Source organism: Dermacentor variabilis, chromosome 1 (genome assembly GCF_050947875.1).
Source record: "Dermacentor variabilis isolate Ectoservices chromosome 1, ASM5094787v1, whole genome shotgun sequence".
Lineage (NCBI taxonomy): Eukaryota > Metazoa > Arthropoda > Arachnida > Ixodida > Ixodidae > Dermacentor > Dermacentor variabilis.
The window spans coordinates 132,831,408-132,847,309 of NC_134568.1; the positions used below are offsets into that span (position 1 = coordinate 132,831,408).

General features: G+C 44.2%; 1 protein-coding gene across 1 annotated transcript in view; it reads right to left on the minus strand.

Moving 5' to 3' along the window:
* Nucleotides 1-338: 338 nt before the first annotated feature.
* LOC142585395 (nose resistant to fluoxetine protein 6-like) overlaps nucleotides 339-15,902 on the minus strand; it is an 87,625-nt gene continuing 72,061 nt past the window's right edge. The window contains exons 9-13 of the mRNA XM_075696169.1: nucleotides 12,291-12,370; nucleotides 12,090-12,212; nucleotides 10,902-11,209; nucleotides 8,813-8,955; nucleotides 339-2,776 (exon numbers count right to left, since the gene is read on the minus strand). Coding sequence (XP_075552284.1) covers nucleotides 2,525-2,776; nucleotides 8,813-8,955; nucleotides 10,902-11,209; nucleotides 12,090-12,212; nucleotides 12,291-12,370 — 906 coding nt within the window. The 3' untranslated portion in view covers nucleotides 339-2,524. The remainder of the gene's footprint in view (nucleotides 2,777-8,812; nucleotides 8,956-10,901; nucleotides 11,210-12,089; nucleotides 12,213-12,290; nucleotides 12,371-15,902) is intronic.

Sequence of the window (15,902 nt, forward strand, 5' to 3'; positions counted from 1 at the left end):
AGCCCGTCTGGACCAGTGTCCTAGAGCTTTTTCCTCTGTAAAGGGGCGATTGTCCAGTTTTGCGAGCGCGGTCACGAGCACTTTCCTTGGCACTTTGTAACGGCGACAGTCACAAAGGAGGTGCTCAATCGTCTCCTCGCAGCCGCAGGTGTTGCAAGTAGGGCTGTCGGTAAGGAAAGCAATGCACTATTAAAGACAGCAAGCAAGAGGGATTCAACAGACTTTAATAAGGAAAGGAATGCACCATTAAAGTCTGTTGAATCCGTCTTGCTTGCTGTCTTTTTTTTTTTGTGCTGTTGTAATGGCGCAAAAGCTTAATGAGTGCTGCGTAACGGTGTTGTTTGCTCGTTTTGGAAAATTCTGTATAAAGGTAGTATTCATCACTGGCGAATCTGTAGTATTGTTACAAAAACACTTACTATCATCAAAAAGCTCGCCAATTACTAACGTGGAATTCGGGCAGCAGTAATGTAGCTTCTCACGTCAAAATGGACGTACTTTTGTTTACAAATAAAAATGAAAAACATGAGTCAAAGAAAACCCGACGCAGAGCTCTGTCAAAGCATAGCGATTGATTACGGCAGTTAAAAGTTAAGAGGGAGGGCTAGGGTTGATTCTTCATGGATGAAGAAATAAACATAAACAAAACAGAAACAGCAACGTAACTTCACTGTAACGACAGCAAGAAAAAGAAGTCACTTGAACTACACGAGTGCACGTCTCCTTAAATGACACTAATCCTGTTCTAATGCTAAAATAACAAGGCTGATCGCTTTAATAGGTAAGGATTTCTGATAAGGTTGACGACATTAATACCGCAAAGTTAACATGTTCCAGCACGGTACCGCGTCCGCACCAGCTCCCATTCAGCTTCCCGGCTTATAAATCGAACATGTCCACACGCTAGACGCGGTAAATTGAGATCTATTAGCATATCGAAAAAAAGTTAAAATTCCTGTACAGCAAATAACTAAAAAGCCTATTTTGACACGTGAAACTAAAGTGCTGCTGACGAGCAATATACGATGCTGACAAATCGCAGAGGTACTTCCCGTTTACCTTGACGTCACTCCTTGTGTGTTTTATTATACGTTAGCCTAAGCTTAATCAAATGAAAAGCCTGTTGTACGTGAGGCTATTTTTCGGCTCATAGTATACATATACATAAGTATATCGCGTAATAAATTATTGCGTCCCGCTTTCACACAGTCTATATGATTCAAGATCCGCACTCTGTTCATGTTTAATTTTTATACATGGCAGCATACATTGCGGTTACAGCACTCCTTTATAGATGCGTAGTAGATTCGATATGACCAGAAGTCACCAGAAATTGACCAGAAAGTTGGCACAACCGAGCTCCTGTGTGTGATGATTATTGAGCCATACGCAGTTGCGATAAAATGGTAAAAAATGTTCAGCTTCGCGAAAGCCAGCAAATTCTCAATGCTGTAGCCGGTGGTAAACAAAAAGTGTGAGGGCAGATGAGCATGATTGGTCGTATAGACAGCACTGATGACTGGCAAAACAAGGATGCGCCATATGAGGTATGATATGTAATCGAGAGGTAGTGAGGTTTTTTTATATATACAAAATAACAATTTGTTCCTTCTTTTCGTGATCTCAAGCGCATGAACTTTCCAATACTACCATATTTGAAATCGAGCTACGACTCACATCCTTGCGTCACCAGCTGAGTGCAACAAAGCGGCTGACACTCCCACATTCGCGTCCACGTCTGTCGGGCTCTGCTGAAGCGTTCGTTTCTCGAATGCCGGCGGGGCCTGTTTGCCGAGCAAGGGATCACAACAAAGTCAACTTATACTGCATGGCGCGGCGTCTCCGGAAAAATCGCTGATTCTGTTTTTTTTTTTCATTCTTTCGATGGAGCATTTGTACTCAAGTATGACGTACAAGCACTACTTCACGTTTGGAGCTTGTATAAGTTGACGTTCGGTAACCATATGATCGCCCCTGAGTATCCGCAAGTAAAGTCAACTATGTTCTCCCGCGGCAGACCTATATAACGCTTCTTATACTGCAAGATTACTATTAAATCTAGTGCCAACTTAGGTTAACTTTAAGAAAAGCGAAGGCTGTCGAGTTGTGCCTTCTAAAGGTAGGAAATATTAAAAAAAATATGCAGAAAAAGCAAAGCGGAAGTGTCACATGCTGCGTAATTAGGATCTGAATGATGTCAATGCATTGGCTTTAAACTATGGTAGAAATACACGCACATTCAGTCGCTTGCACCGAACGGAACAAAAACGAGAAATACGACTTAGCACAGTTGTTCAGCAGTTGTAGACAGCCAGTGAGTGACCTGAGGAGGTGCCCAAACGCGATGATGTACAAGGGCTAGTCATGAAAGTGGGCTCAATCACTCTCGGTCGGAAAGGTGGCGCCGTCCACTCCAGCGGGGGTCGGATGTCGTCGATGCTGTGTGACGAGACTGTTTGATCGTTTCAAAGTGCTGGCATGAAAGGGTGAAGTTTTTTTTTTTGTTCTACACGCACAATCAGTTCTAGAGGTGGCACTTGGACTCGGCGATGGCGTAATGTTGCGCAGAAGCGACGGTGACGCAGACATCTTCCCGGCCACGTTCGCCATGCAGGGCTTCGCTCGTGGCGTCCTTTTGCGCGACCGCAGCCTGGATCCGACGAGTCGCAGGTGCCAGCAACAGTTTTTCGAGTGACGCAACAGGTGCCTCGCACAACAGGTACAGCAGGTATGCCATCAGGAAAGACATTGTCAGGCATCCGAAGAAGTCCTTCACCTGCGTTTAGACCAGCAAGGTGAAGCGATTGAGTAAAGCATTTCTCGGGCAAACGGACCTTTGTCATGTTCTTGCCCGTCCAAAACATCCAATTCTAGTGCGTACAGGCTGACGCACGAACCATATAGGCTTAAAATGAGCCTCATCGATGAACAATGCGCAAGAGAAATTGGCAGGAATCCGTAAATGTATTGTTTGCGAGGACGACGATGATGACAGCCGCGCCACCCTCCACCTCAAGAGGAAGCGTAATTCGCGAAGTCACTTCGAAGAGCTTTTCAAAATTCGAAGCGCAGTTGCATATCTTCAGTACTGACGTAAAAACGGGTGGGAGGTTCACCACGTCACTCACTGCAGCGGAGCTGTCACTGGAAAGTTATCGTATTAACCTTGAAGTTAGGTGGCCGGTCCTGTAGTAAGTGTACTCAATATAATCGAAACGCCAAGTAAACACGTACGCTGAAATGGGCTCCTGTTGTCGAAATCAAAGCCAAGTGTCTCTTTAGAGTTCATTTTTAACCGTACGTGACATAAAGTGTTAAGATCAGGTAATAAATATTACAATCGCTCGACCTCAAGCTTTCACTTAACTGGTTCATTTGGTGGGAACCCTAAGAATACACGCCAGTGAAGTCCAACGTTTGCGTCCAATTAGTGTACTACACAAGTCGTTTGTCAACTGCCCATGAAAATCTCGTTTAATATCTTCATAAAAATTTTAATATTTCTAGAAGCACTGCAATAAGAAAGGCGAACATCCTTTTATGTTCAAACTTTTGTTTGGCATCTAACACCTCTTGATGAATAAATGAGTGTGCGTTGTTTATTGGTGCAAGGGTGAGTTATGGCCAAAGAGCGCCATGCCAGTGTTAGTGACTTCGCATTGGAGTGATGAGTTCTATGAAGTTGACGGGACGTGGCCGTAAAGGAGCCTTAAATATATCCGCTGTAAAGTGCTTAAAATCTACGTCTAATAAGATTATGGCGATGACGAATGACTTGTACTATGAGCCTTGAAAGGCATTGCTAAAAATGATACGATGTACTAAATTTGTCAGGTGAAAAAGTTGTTAGATCACTACTGCCTCACCAGAGCCCTTGAAACGCAAGGGCCTGGAGGCATATGCTATACTATACTACTATCGCAGTGGCATCCTCTGAAGAGAGGAAGCGCTACAAATGTATGGGGCTAATAACATGTAAGACAACATCTTTCAAGAAAGCTAGGACTGTATTATTATCAAAAAACGGTTCTGGACCGAGGAACATGACAGGATGAAGGGGGATGTGCTACCAGTATGCTAGGGGAAAATGTCTCTCCCAGATTCGGCGCCCCAACACTCCAGAAGGACGTGGAGGACGGTCAGCCTCTCCCAGCCTATCCCAACAGGTTGGAGGTTCATTTCTAGTGAGTAGAAAATTATGGGTGCCAAATGTGCGTCCTATTCTGAGAGGACAGAAAAGGACATCTGTTCGGCGTGATTTTGTTGCGGAGGGCCAGAAACTTAATTGTGGCTTTATCACGTGCAGCTTATTATTTGTTTCCGCGTCCCACAAGCGTTGCCAGTGGTTTCGCAGTTTCCTTCGTATGAAAGGCCTCAGATCTGTGGCAGGGACAGAAACGGTAGGATTAATCAATTTGACATAATGCTGGCACATAATTTGATACAATTGGTTCATGAACCAACGCATTATCAAGGTGCCTCTAAATCTGTTTTAGATCTGGTGTTTATTCCACGTGATTTCGGTACATCCACCGTTGTAATTGATCAAGGGCTATCTGATCACTGCCTTGTCTCAGTTTCTATTCCCCTGGTGCCGCTTTCGCAGGCTGCAAACCCGTCCTTTCATTATGTGAAAGACTATACACGTGCCCGTGATGCACGCATTATCGACCACCTAGAAACTTGTCTAACAGATTTTGTTAGTACGGATGTTTGCAGTTTGTGGGACCAATTTAAACGCATATGCTTCTACTGCATTGAAAACATTATACCGTTTAAACGTAATTAGGTGCATAAACACACACCATGGATGACGAGGAGCATCATTCACCTCAAGCGTAAAGTAAAAAGATTAAAGAAAAAGAATGCTTATCCCCAACTTATATCCGACACTCTAAATAACCTTGCACGTGCGGTGCTTACCTCGACAGACTACTACTTCAATACGTCACTCCCAAACTTAAGAAAAAGTGATCTAAAGAAGTTTTGGAACTATATCAGCGAAAAAAAAGAAACCCATATGACAGGTTCGTGTCGATGGTTCATTGGTATCTGATCAGACCGCCATTGCTCAAGACTTCAATGACTATTTCCATGGTGTACTTTCTGCCGCTAGTGATTCTCTACCCACCAGAAACATGGACAATGCTGTAAATGTAAACTTCATTTCTTATCCTGGCGTCCTTGCTATGTTGCTTGACTCTAAGACTAAAGCTTCTTGTGGTCCCGACAATATACCGAACATATTTATTCGTTGCTTTTCCGAGTCTGTTGCTAAATACTTGTTTATTATTTTTCGTGTCTCTCTTCTATCAGCGCAATTGCCAGATGTCTGGAAGTCAGCCCGAGTTGTGCCTATATTCAAGAAAGGCGACCGTCTATTAGTACAAAATTATCGCTTGATCTCCTTAACATCTTCCTGTTGTAAACTTATCGAACACATAATAGCTCACAAATTACCCGAATTCTTAGAAGAAAACTCAGTTTTATCAAATCATCAACGTGGATTTCGAAAAGGATTTTCTACCACAACACAATTGGTTACTATAGTTCACACCTTTGCAGCTTGTCTAGATACGAACAGTGAAATTGATGTAATATTCCTAGATTACAGCAAAGCATTCGATACAGTCCCACACGATAAACTAATGACTAAGCTTCGGATGATGGGCGTTCCAGAATTATTCCTTTCCTGGATTTCAGCCTATCTGTACAACCGCAACCAGTACGTTCAGGTGGGAGAACAAGTCTCTGGCTGCCTTCCGGTAATTTCTGGCATTCCGCAGGGGAGCGTACGTGGCCCTCTACTTTTTTTACTATATATTAATGATATTGTCAATGTCGTTAACACCCCAGTTCAGATTCGTCTATTTGCTGATGACTGTGTTTTGTTTAGAGAAGTTACCTGCATTACTGACCAATATGACCTTAACTCTAACTTAGACAATGTGTTAAAATGGTGTGAGCAATGGGGAATGCTTCTTAATGCAACTAAGTGTGTCTATCTCCCCATAACGTGTAAAAAAGTCCCCTTAGACTACACTTACAATTTAGCTGCAGCACCTTTACTGAAACTAACATGTTTTAAATATTTAGGCTTAAGATTAACGAGTGACTCATCATGGAAGTTGCACATAAATACCTTCTGCTCTGCCGCTTTCCGGAAACTACGCCTTCTGCGCCACAAACTCAAGACTGCTCCGTCTAGTGTTAAACTACTCTCTTACTTTTCCTTAATTAGATCAAAACTTGAGTATGCTTCCATAGTTTGGGACCCTCACACAAAAATTAACATTAAGAACCTAGAAAGAATTCAGAGAAAAGCAGTACGATTTATTTCCAGTAAATTTAAGGCTACTGACTCCCCTACTGCATTACTAACCGATAACGGCATTGAACTATTACAAATTCGAAGAAAGAAAAGTCGACTAGAGTTTCTTTCAAACTTAATTAATCATAGGATAGCCTTAGACACCGCAAAATACGTATCGCTCTTGATAAGCAGACCCACTCGACACCACTACCCCCATTCTCTAACACCTATTTTCGCAAGGACTGACACTGTTCGGTACTCTTTTTTTGAAGCAACTGAAGCATACCCCCAGCGCCCATGAGCTGTATATCATTTGTGTAAATAATCTTGTTATTTCGCGTATTAATTATAGTTGTATTGTAATCAAGTTAAAATTTTTTCTTAATCGTCAACCTTACGACCAAACAATTTGTGTGAAAAACGTGTTACACACTTGTGTCATCTTGTTCTGTGTATATCATTGTTTTTTTTCTCACCCTGCTTGGACTTCTTGTCCACAGTATTGTATAAATAAAAATAAATAAAAATAGCTTGCGATGAAGTTCACGTTGCCATCTCGTCCGCCAGAACATAACCCTTGATGCCCCTAGGGCCAGGCACCCAGCATATAATGACATGCTGGTTAGATATATACGCTTTACACAGGACGGAATAGAATTAACTAAGTACTGGATTTTTGTGCTTACAGAGTGACATTAAGGCCTGCACGATGCTTAGGGAGTCGTATATATAATTGCTTTTTGGAGTTTTAAATTTCTTGTATGCTTTACAACCGACAATAGTGCATAGGCCTCAGCTGTAAAGATACTTGTTTCCGGATGCAGTACATCGGAACCCGAGAAGGATGGACCGACGGTTGTATAGGACGCCCCGTCTTCTGACTTTGATGCGTCTGTGCAGAACTCCGTGCAGGAATACTTGTACTGGAGTTCTAGGAAATGCATACGGATTTCGATCTCTGGAGCGTGCTTTGTAACTTGTAGAAAAGATAAATTACATCCTATCAGCTGCCACTCCCAAGGCGGTAGCAGCTTAGCTGAAGGCATTAAGCGATGTTCGAGGAGTGGGACATCCATTTCAACGCTAAGCTCCCTCACACCCCGTGAAAAAGGCTGTCTTACAGAGGGACGATTACGAAAGAGTGTAGCACATGTCATATCGTTAACGGTATTAGAACACGGATGTTGATGATTAGAGTGAACTTTAAAAAATACGTTAGGCTGATGTATACTCTCTGCAGATGGAGTGACCATTCATTTGATTCTACGTATAAACTTTCAATATCACTTGTTCTGAAAGCGCCAGTGTCCAGCCCGATACCTAGACGGTGGACGGGATCTAGCATTTTTAGCACGCTCGGGGCGGCAGAATAATAGATCACGGCACTATAGTCCAATCGTGATCGAATCAGGCTCTTGTAAAGGTACATTAAACACTTCCTTTTGCTGCCCCATGTTGTGTGGGATAAAGTTTTCAGACAGCTCATTGTTTTTAAGCATTTCACCTTGATATATTTTATGTGTGGAATAAAATTTAGAGTCAAGTATAACGCCTAAGGACTTGTGTTCTCTATCCACAGTCATTTTTTGCCTATACATTTCTATACTGGGATCTGCAATGAGCCCTTTCTTTCTTGTGAAAAGCACACAAGCACTTTTGTTGGGGTTCACTTTAAATCTGTTTTCGTCTGCCCGTTTGGACACGTTGTTCAAGCCCTGTTGTACTTGTCTCTCACACACTGTAAGGTTGCAGGATTTGAAACCTATTTGTACGTCGTCTACGTAGACGGAATAAAAATAGCTGGCGGTAATGACGCACGAAGCCTGTTCATCTTCACGATAAAGAGCGCGCAGCTAAGCACGGCTCCTTGGGGTACACGTGTTTCTTGTATGAAAGGTCGAGACAATACGTTGCCGATTTTCACGCGGAAGGTACTATTGGACAGATAGCTTTCGATTATGTTTAGCATATTTGCACGGATGCCGATTCCCGACAAGTCTCGGGAGATCCCGTAAAGTCACGTTGTGTCATGCGCCTTCTCCATACCGAGGAATATCGATAAGAAAAACAGTTTATGTACAAATGCATCACGGATATTTCCTTCAATGCGCTTTTTGATGTAGGACTGATACCGGCTTCAAGCTTTACGCTTTTGTGGCCTAGCGTTTCCGTATCTGAGTTTCCTCATCTTAACACTCTCGGTATATTGAAGAAAAGATAAAAAGGCAGTTTATGGGTTTGAGCATGACATTTTGACGTGATTGCAAGATGAATATACTGAAATAAACTTATAGGTACGACACAGTAGAACTGCACAATCATTTCAGTGGCGCTATCACGAAGTACAGTGTTATGTAGAAGAGTTGATTCTTGGGCAAGTTGGTTTTCCATAATTACTAGTACGTAGTTATTAGTACAGTGCTATGTGTTTAGGAAATTATAAAAAAGACAGAAGTAGACACTTGGACTGGATGAATGAATATGACTAAAAAGAGGTACCAGGTTGAAGTGCTGCAGGGACATTCGTTCTCGCAGAATGCCGGCGCGTATGAGGTAGAGCGGTGAGTGGATGAGGTAGGCGCCGTACGAAAGCCGGCTGAGCGGTATTAGAGGCTTCCAGGAGAGCAGCCGGTTGGCGAAACCTGCGAGAGAACCGAGCAAGAGCAGACTGCGTTGATGTGCTAATCGAACACGGTGGGAGCAAAGCGTGGGCGGAAAGGTTTAGTGTGCGCTGAAGACAGTTACGACTGGCCCTTTGCATTAAGGGCGAAAGCGACAGCCAGTTTTCTTTTTTATTGCTTGCAATGAGCAAGTCACTTAAATTGTAGGAACATAAGCACTGCCATAGTGCCTAACGCTAATGTCGACATTAGCGTCTCAGTCGTAACTGTTTTCAGCGCACGCTAAACCTTTCCTCCCACGCTTGTCGCATGTGGTCGTCATGCGTTACATGTTCAAGGAGAGATGCCGAACCTCAGGAGCCGAATTCACAGAACGTTTAGTTCGTAGGTGCTCTTTGCCATTGGTTGGCCACCTTCGTTAATATTATTACGTCCCGCATCGGGAGCGGAACTTGATCTTGCTAAGAATTCTAGCGTATGAGCCTTTTGTGAGTACGGGCCCTGTTCTCTCATATCAAGTACACGACGTAGTTATTCTGCGGAAACCCGCAAGGTGGAGAGCAGTAATTACTTAGGGGGAAATGAGACATCCACCCAATCGTAGCGATTGCTACAAGGGAAACTCGTACGGGTTCCTTTGCAGCAATTGCTACGATTGGGTAGATGTCTCATTTCCCCTTAATTAATCAAGTATACGATGCTGAAGTGAATTAGCAGCCGCATCATCGTGATAGCTGGTCCCAAGAATCTCGTGCTTAAATTGTAAATACACCGCGTTAGCCTTCCTCGTACAACAAAAAAAAAAGGAAAGCTATGATGGGGACTGCCAGGTTTGCTCCGTGCAGTGGCAATTCATAAAGTGTCGCGTATGCTTCCCGATGCTCGCAAGAACTACATTCACTCTCTCTGGCAAAAACAAGCGATTGCTCTTTCTTTGTGGTGTGTCCATTGTTAGCAAGAACAGTGCCGCACATAGAAATTATGAAGAAAGACGTCATATCTCCCTTTCACACAAGAAATGTAGCACCCAGTGAGCGCTCCTTAGCGGTTACTCTGTATGCGCTTTCTTGGCATATGCATAGCGCACAGAACACTGTGCATGACAACACTGGGCGGTGGGCGGTACACATTTTCACAAGGCTATGCGGTCGCAGCATCGGGACTGCACATTTTGGTGAGATAACGTGAGCGCCTGCGACTCCGTAAAGACGTGCGTATGGCTGAACAAGAAACGTACTGTTCCCAATACTGGAAGAAAGGCGGAAACAAAGATAGTCCGCGACATAGTATTTCTGTGCTGTGCGTGTTGATGTTCCCGACGACCGTAAATGTAACGTGCTCGCTTCGTAATCTGCCGCACGTACCTATAACAAACTTTATTAGGTTCAATTCAGATTGTATTTTATCTTTCACGAGGTACAACCTATAGGGTTCCGGCGCATGACGCGATGCCGATGTAATTAGCCCCACCACTCCTAATGCATTTGAATCGGCTTAAAGAGAGAAGTTACTTTAAGCCCCTTTCATCGCCATGCAAAACCTCGCATGAACCCTTGTTGGCACAGCTAGACATCCGCCGCTCACAGGGGTAGCTCGTACTTGATGGCGATAGAAAGCCCAGCTTCGCGTTCCATGGACGACAACAGGAAAAGTGAACGCGTGCGTGTACTTCCTGCCAGCTGCTCGATAAAGTTCGAGCTCGGCAGCGCATACTACTGGCACGTGCCACGTCTGCGCGAAACGCCTGTTTGCGCCAATGTCGCGTTAGTAAATTCACCACGCTCTCCCAAGCATTATAAGCACATTCTAGATGGGCTCTATAGAGAGAAAAAAAATGTCAGAGAATACCAAATACTAACGAACGTTTCTTTAAAAGGCGTAAAAAAATACGTGTCTGGGTTCTTTGCTGGTGCGATGTACATAGCGGTGCAGAGAGTTAAACACATGTATTAGTGGCACCTTCTCACCTCCACGGCCCGAGGCACAGGCGAAGACGACCCAGGAGAGGGACAGCGCCCACGCCAGCTTGCTCAAGCCTGCGTAAGCCACGGCGTCGGCACCCAGCCACGAATCTCCGCGCAGCCACTTGAAGGGACCGAAGACGACAAGCAGCGCCAGCACAGTGGATAGCGTCCAGAGTGCGGCGCGCGCCCACCGTGGAAGCTTCAGCCCCACGTTCGTGCTGACTGCGTAGCCCAGCATGATGCCCACGGCGTACGAGGTGACGTGCACGTACGGCCGGTAGTAGATGAACTTCATCATGTCCAGCGTCTTACTGAAAGCACCAGGGATGAAAGGAGGCCCCCCATGGTATAACAGGTACAGCGATGCACAGAAGCCACATGCTCGCGACGCGCCAGCGATTAAAAACATCTTCAACTAATGGCGGGCAGCAACACGTAAGAATTAAAGCTCGCACGTGACAAGTATGATTGCCGAGCCGTGCGATAAGGGGTGGAAAAATTACGCCACTCATGACATTCTATTATCCCTACGTGGTCAAGAAGCCTAACATAGGATGGTCCAAATGTTTAAGGATTGTAGAGCACAGATAGCAAAAAAAGTTACTAAGCATATTTACAAAAAATAAAAAAAGAATGAGGAAGAAATTTTTTAGCTGTATAAATTGTACGATATTGTTTTTGGCCGCTAAATAGCCTCTACTTCACCTTGTTTTAGTAGCTACCTACACAGCTTTTTAGAAAGTTAGCGTTTCAATAAAAGACGTAAATAAAATTAAAATGAAGAGGGCAGACGCTCTCCATTCATTTGTAGTGGTAGTACAAGGTACATTAAATTAAAAAAAATTACGATGCGTGAGTAAAATATCGCCCTTTGTGACCCTGACGCGTTTACTAGTGTGCTCACTGATAGCTTGCGGCAACTAGGTCTTTCAACAACGGGGGGAACAACAGTACGAGAACTGACTGAATCGCAATGGAGACTGGTATAGTTACTCTTGCCTCCACACTTCAGATAGCGCTCGTAGTTTATAGTATATATCCTGTCCTGCGCATGCTACGTTACATAGCCTGAATAAACGAACTCTGCAAAGTCTGTTCACATGCCAGCAGAGCCGAATCCCGCTCTTCTTAGTAGCGAACGAATAACCGAGGGCTTTCGCTCGAAAAAGTACGAAACTGATCAGTGCTTACTCGAGCTCAGGCTGACCATACAAAGGGAGCGGTTGGTAGGAGTACAAGTAAGCGTTGATGGTGACGGCAGCTGACGTGCCAATCGCCAGGCCACCTGCGAGGAGCAAGCCAATCCTCGGGTGGCTGTAAGGAAAGTATGCGCTTTCTGTCTCTGCTCAGCACGGGTCCCCGTGCAGCGATGGGGTGGGGCGTTGTGTTTACCTCAGCATGATGACGGGAATGATCCAGATGAACATGTAGATTTGCCAGTCGACGCTTACGTACCAGCTGTGCTGGAGGCACTGCACAGCGGAATTAGGAAACTTAACATGCAAAGCGTGAATGCAGTTCGTTAAAAAGAAAACTAAAAGAATGGTGACTTAAATCTCTAGAGAGCATGCAAATTAAGACATGCTTTCTTTTTTTCTTACGTCCCACCATAAGTGTCGCAACAGAAAACACATCGAGGTACGTGGCTGAAACTTCTTAGTGCATGATATCAAAGATACCAAACCAACTTGAATAAAAGCAAAGATGAGTACACAGGCGATGAAAGCGACACTAGAAACGTTGCAAGAATAACTATTAGAGTATTCGAAGAAAATCGCGTCAAACATCAACATATCACATACACCATATCTGACTTAATCATTATTCGGGAGTTGCGCCATATACTTGAATTCTTCATTAGTGAGCATAAAGTGACCAGAACAACTGCGCACTTGTTTCATATCTTTGATAGCACGCCCTTACCAACAGGACAAGAAACACACTCCACTAAGCTGTCATTCTCTGTGATTATAACCAGCAGTAATTGGTGCGGCGGGCCCGGCAGACAGCAAGAGCTGCAGGAGCCCTGGATTAAGGGCGTCTCCCGCACAAGCAGAAAGACACGTGCTTGCCCTTTCTTTTTTTTAATAAATGTTTTTCCTTCTCCTCCTCCTCCTCTGTGAATATTTGCAAACAGTAAAACTTAGAATGACAATAGTTATTGTAATAACTCATGGACGTTCATGCTCCAACAATTTATCAACCATATATATCGTTGCTCTTCCTACTCTTATAGAGGTGTCACACGTACACTTCTGATCGCGATCGGGGCCGATACAGATCGGATTTAAATTTAATTGAATTCTGAGGTTTCACGTGCCAAAACCACGATTTAAATATGAGGCACGCCGCAGTGGGGGGCTCCGGATTAATTTTGCCCACCAGGGTATCTTTAACGTGCCGCCAATTCACGGGACATGAGCGTTTTTGCATTTAGCCCCCATCGGAATGCGGTCGCCGTAGCCGGGATTTCATCCCGCGACCTCGTGTTTAGCAGCGCAACACCAATGCTGCTAAGCCACCGCGGCTTGTGGGTCGGATTTCTTTATCGCGGTCACAAGTGGTCGCTGCGACACAGTCGAACGATGCGGATCGAGTTATTGTCGTCTGCTGATGTTCGGCAACTCTCAGATCTGCATAATGCGTCGGCTATAAATCCAGATTTACAAAATATGGTTAAATTTGGACAGTATTTCAATTTTACAGCTTACCATTGCTTATAAAATGTTCTTCGAACGTTTTTTTTTTTTTATTGAGCTGCCTTCACTTTTTGTCTTTAGCGTTTTCAGAATGCTGCGCTAGAGGGCGCAGACGTGAGCCTGCGATCGCGTTCGAGAGGCCTTATTGCGATTCACAGATCGCGATTGTCCTGATGCGGTTCCTGCAAGATCGCGATAGCACATGACCGTGTAACTACACTCGATCCGGATCAAGCTCAATCCGGATCGGCCCCGATCGCGATCAGAAGCGTACGTGTAACACCGGTATTAAGGCATGCAACAATCACCCATAAAGCAGTTGAACAGCTAGATCGATGGAAATACCGCCAACAAAGCGCTCAAGTTTACTCACGCAAACACACGACGCCGTTGAACTAGGCAGACGAAGTCCAGATGAATTTACGATAGACGGCTACCTGCTTGAAGTACTACAGAAATCGGGCAACTTCACCGCTTATCATGGTTCTGTATACATAGTTTTCACGTGGCATCATAGACACAGCTTCTCACCGTGCTAGTACACGAACATGGTGGTTACAACCACGCCAGTGCACCGTATTATCGCACGTACATTGCTTCATTTTTTGATGGCGACCGCTTTTAACCGACTTATCGCTGTTATGAATTGGTCGCTCGGCGAAAGGCACGACTGTCCTGCTGTCACTTTTTTTTTCTCAGCCTCTCAGCGTGCTAGTACCCCAATTGAGGGTCACAATAACGTCAATGCCAACAGCCTGTACCATTTTGGAGGCAGCACGTAAGTACGCAGCGGAATAATGAATAATAATAAGATTAAAAATAATAAGCGAAGATAGAGCGTTCTTCTCATGAAGTGACAGACTGCCCGCTGGTCAAAACGCTCCTTCAAGTATTGCAAATAACCTAAGCATGCCTACGAAGCAGTTCGGTTATAAGTCGCAATAAAGGACATTGGAAACGTTAGAGGATAGGTATGTAGTGCCATGAGAAAGCTACGGACGGGCCCTTTCTTTTCTTTTCACGTCCGTAGTGCAGTTGATCTGTTCTTCCGAATCGTTTCTCACGTTTGCATTTTCTTTATGAGGCGGAAACATTCCTGTTCAAACGTCAGGTTTAAAATAAGTTTCTAACCAGATAAGCTAACGTACTAAGATAATATGAATTATTCGTGGATGAGGGGTTGTTCGACTGCTCAACGGTTTTTAGGGTCCATCAATTTACATCATCATCATCAGCCTATTTTATGTCGACCCTTTTCCAATTACCCCTGTCCTGCGACAGCCGATTCCAACTAGCAGCTGCGAATTTCCTAATTTCATCACCCCACCTAGATTTCTGCCTTCCTCGACTGCGTTTCCCTTCTCTTGGCACCCATTCTGGAACCCTAATGGTCCACCGGTTATCTAACCTCCAAATTACATGACCTGCCCAGCTCCAGTTCTTTCTTTTAACACCAATCAGAATATCGGCTACCCCCCTTTGCTTTCTAATCCACACCGCTCTAGTTAAAGCCGCTCTCTCCTAAAGTTACGCCTAACATTCTTCGTTCCATCGCTCTTTGCACGGTCCTTTACTTGTTATCGAGCTTCTTCGTCAGTCTCCGACTTTCTGCCCATATGTTAGCCCTGGTAGAGTACACTGATTGTACACCTTTCCTTTTAATGATAATGGTAAGCTTCCAGTCACGATCTGACAATGTCTGCCATGTGCGCTCCAACCATTTTTTATTCTTCTGTAAATTTCCTCCTCATGATCAGGGTCCCCTGTGAGTAATTGACCTAGGTAAACGTATTCCTTCATAGACACTAGAGGCTGACTGGCGATCCTGAAGTCTTGTTCCCTTGCCAGGCAATTACAAAGGTAATTGATCATTACCTTTGTTTTCTGCATATTAATCTGCAACCTCCCTCTTACACTTTCTCTGTTAAGGTCCTCAATTATTTGTTGTAACTCGTCCCCAATGTTGCTGAACAGGACAATGTCACCTGCAAACTGTAGGTTGCAGAGATATTCGCCGTTGATTCTTACTCCTAAGCCTTCCCAGTTTAATAGCTTGACTACTTCTTCGAAGCATGCAGTGAATAGCATTGGAGAGATTGTGTCTCCTTGTGTGACCGCTTTCTTTATAGGTATCTTCCTACTTTTCTTGTGGAGAATTAAGGTAGCTGTGGAATGTCTATATATATTTTCTAAGATATTTACTTAAGCCTCCTGTAATCCTTGATTTCGTAGTGCCTGTACGACTGCTGGTATCTCTACTGAATCAAATGCCTTTTTCGTATTCTTTGAAAGCCATATAGAGAGG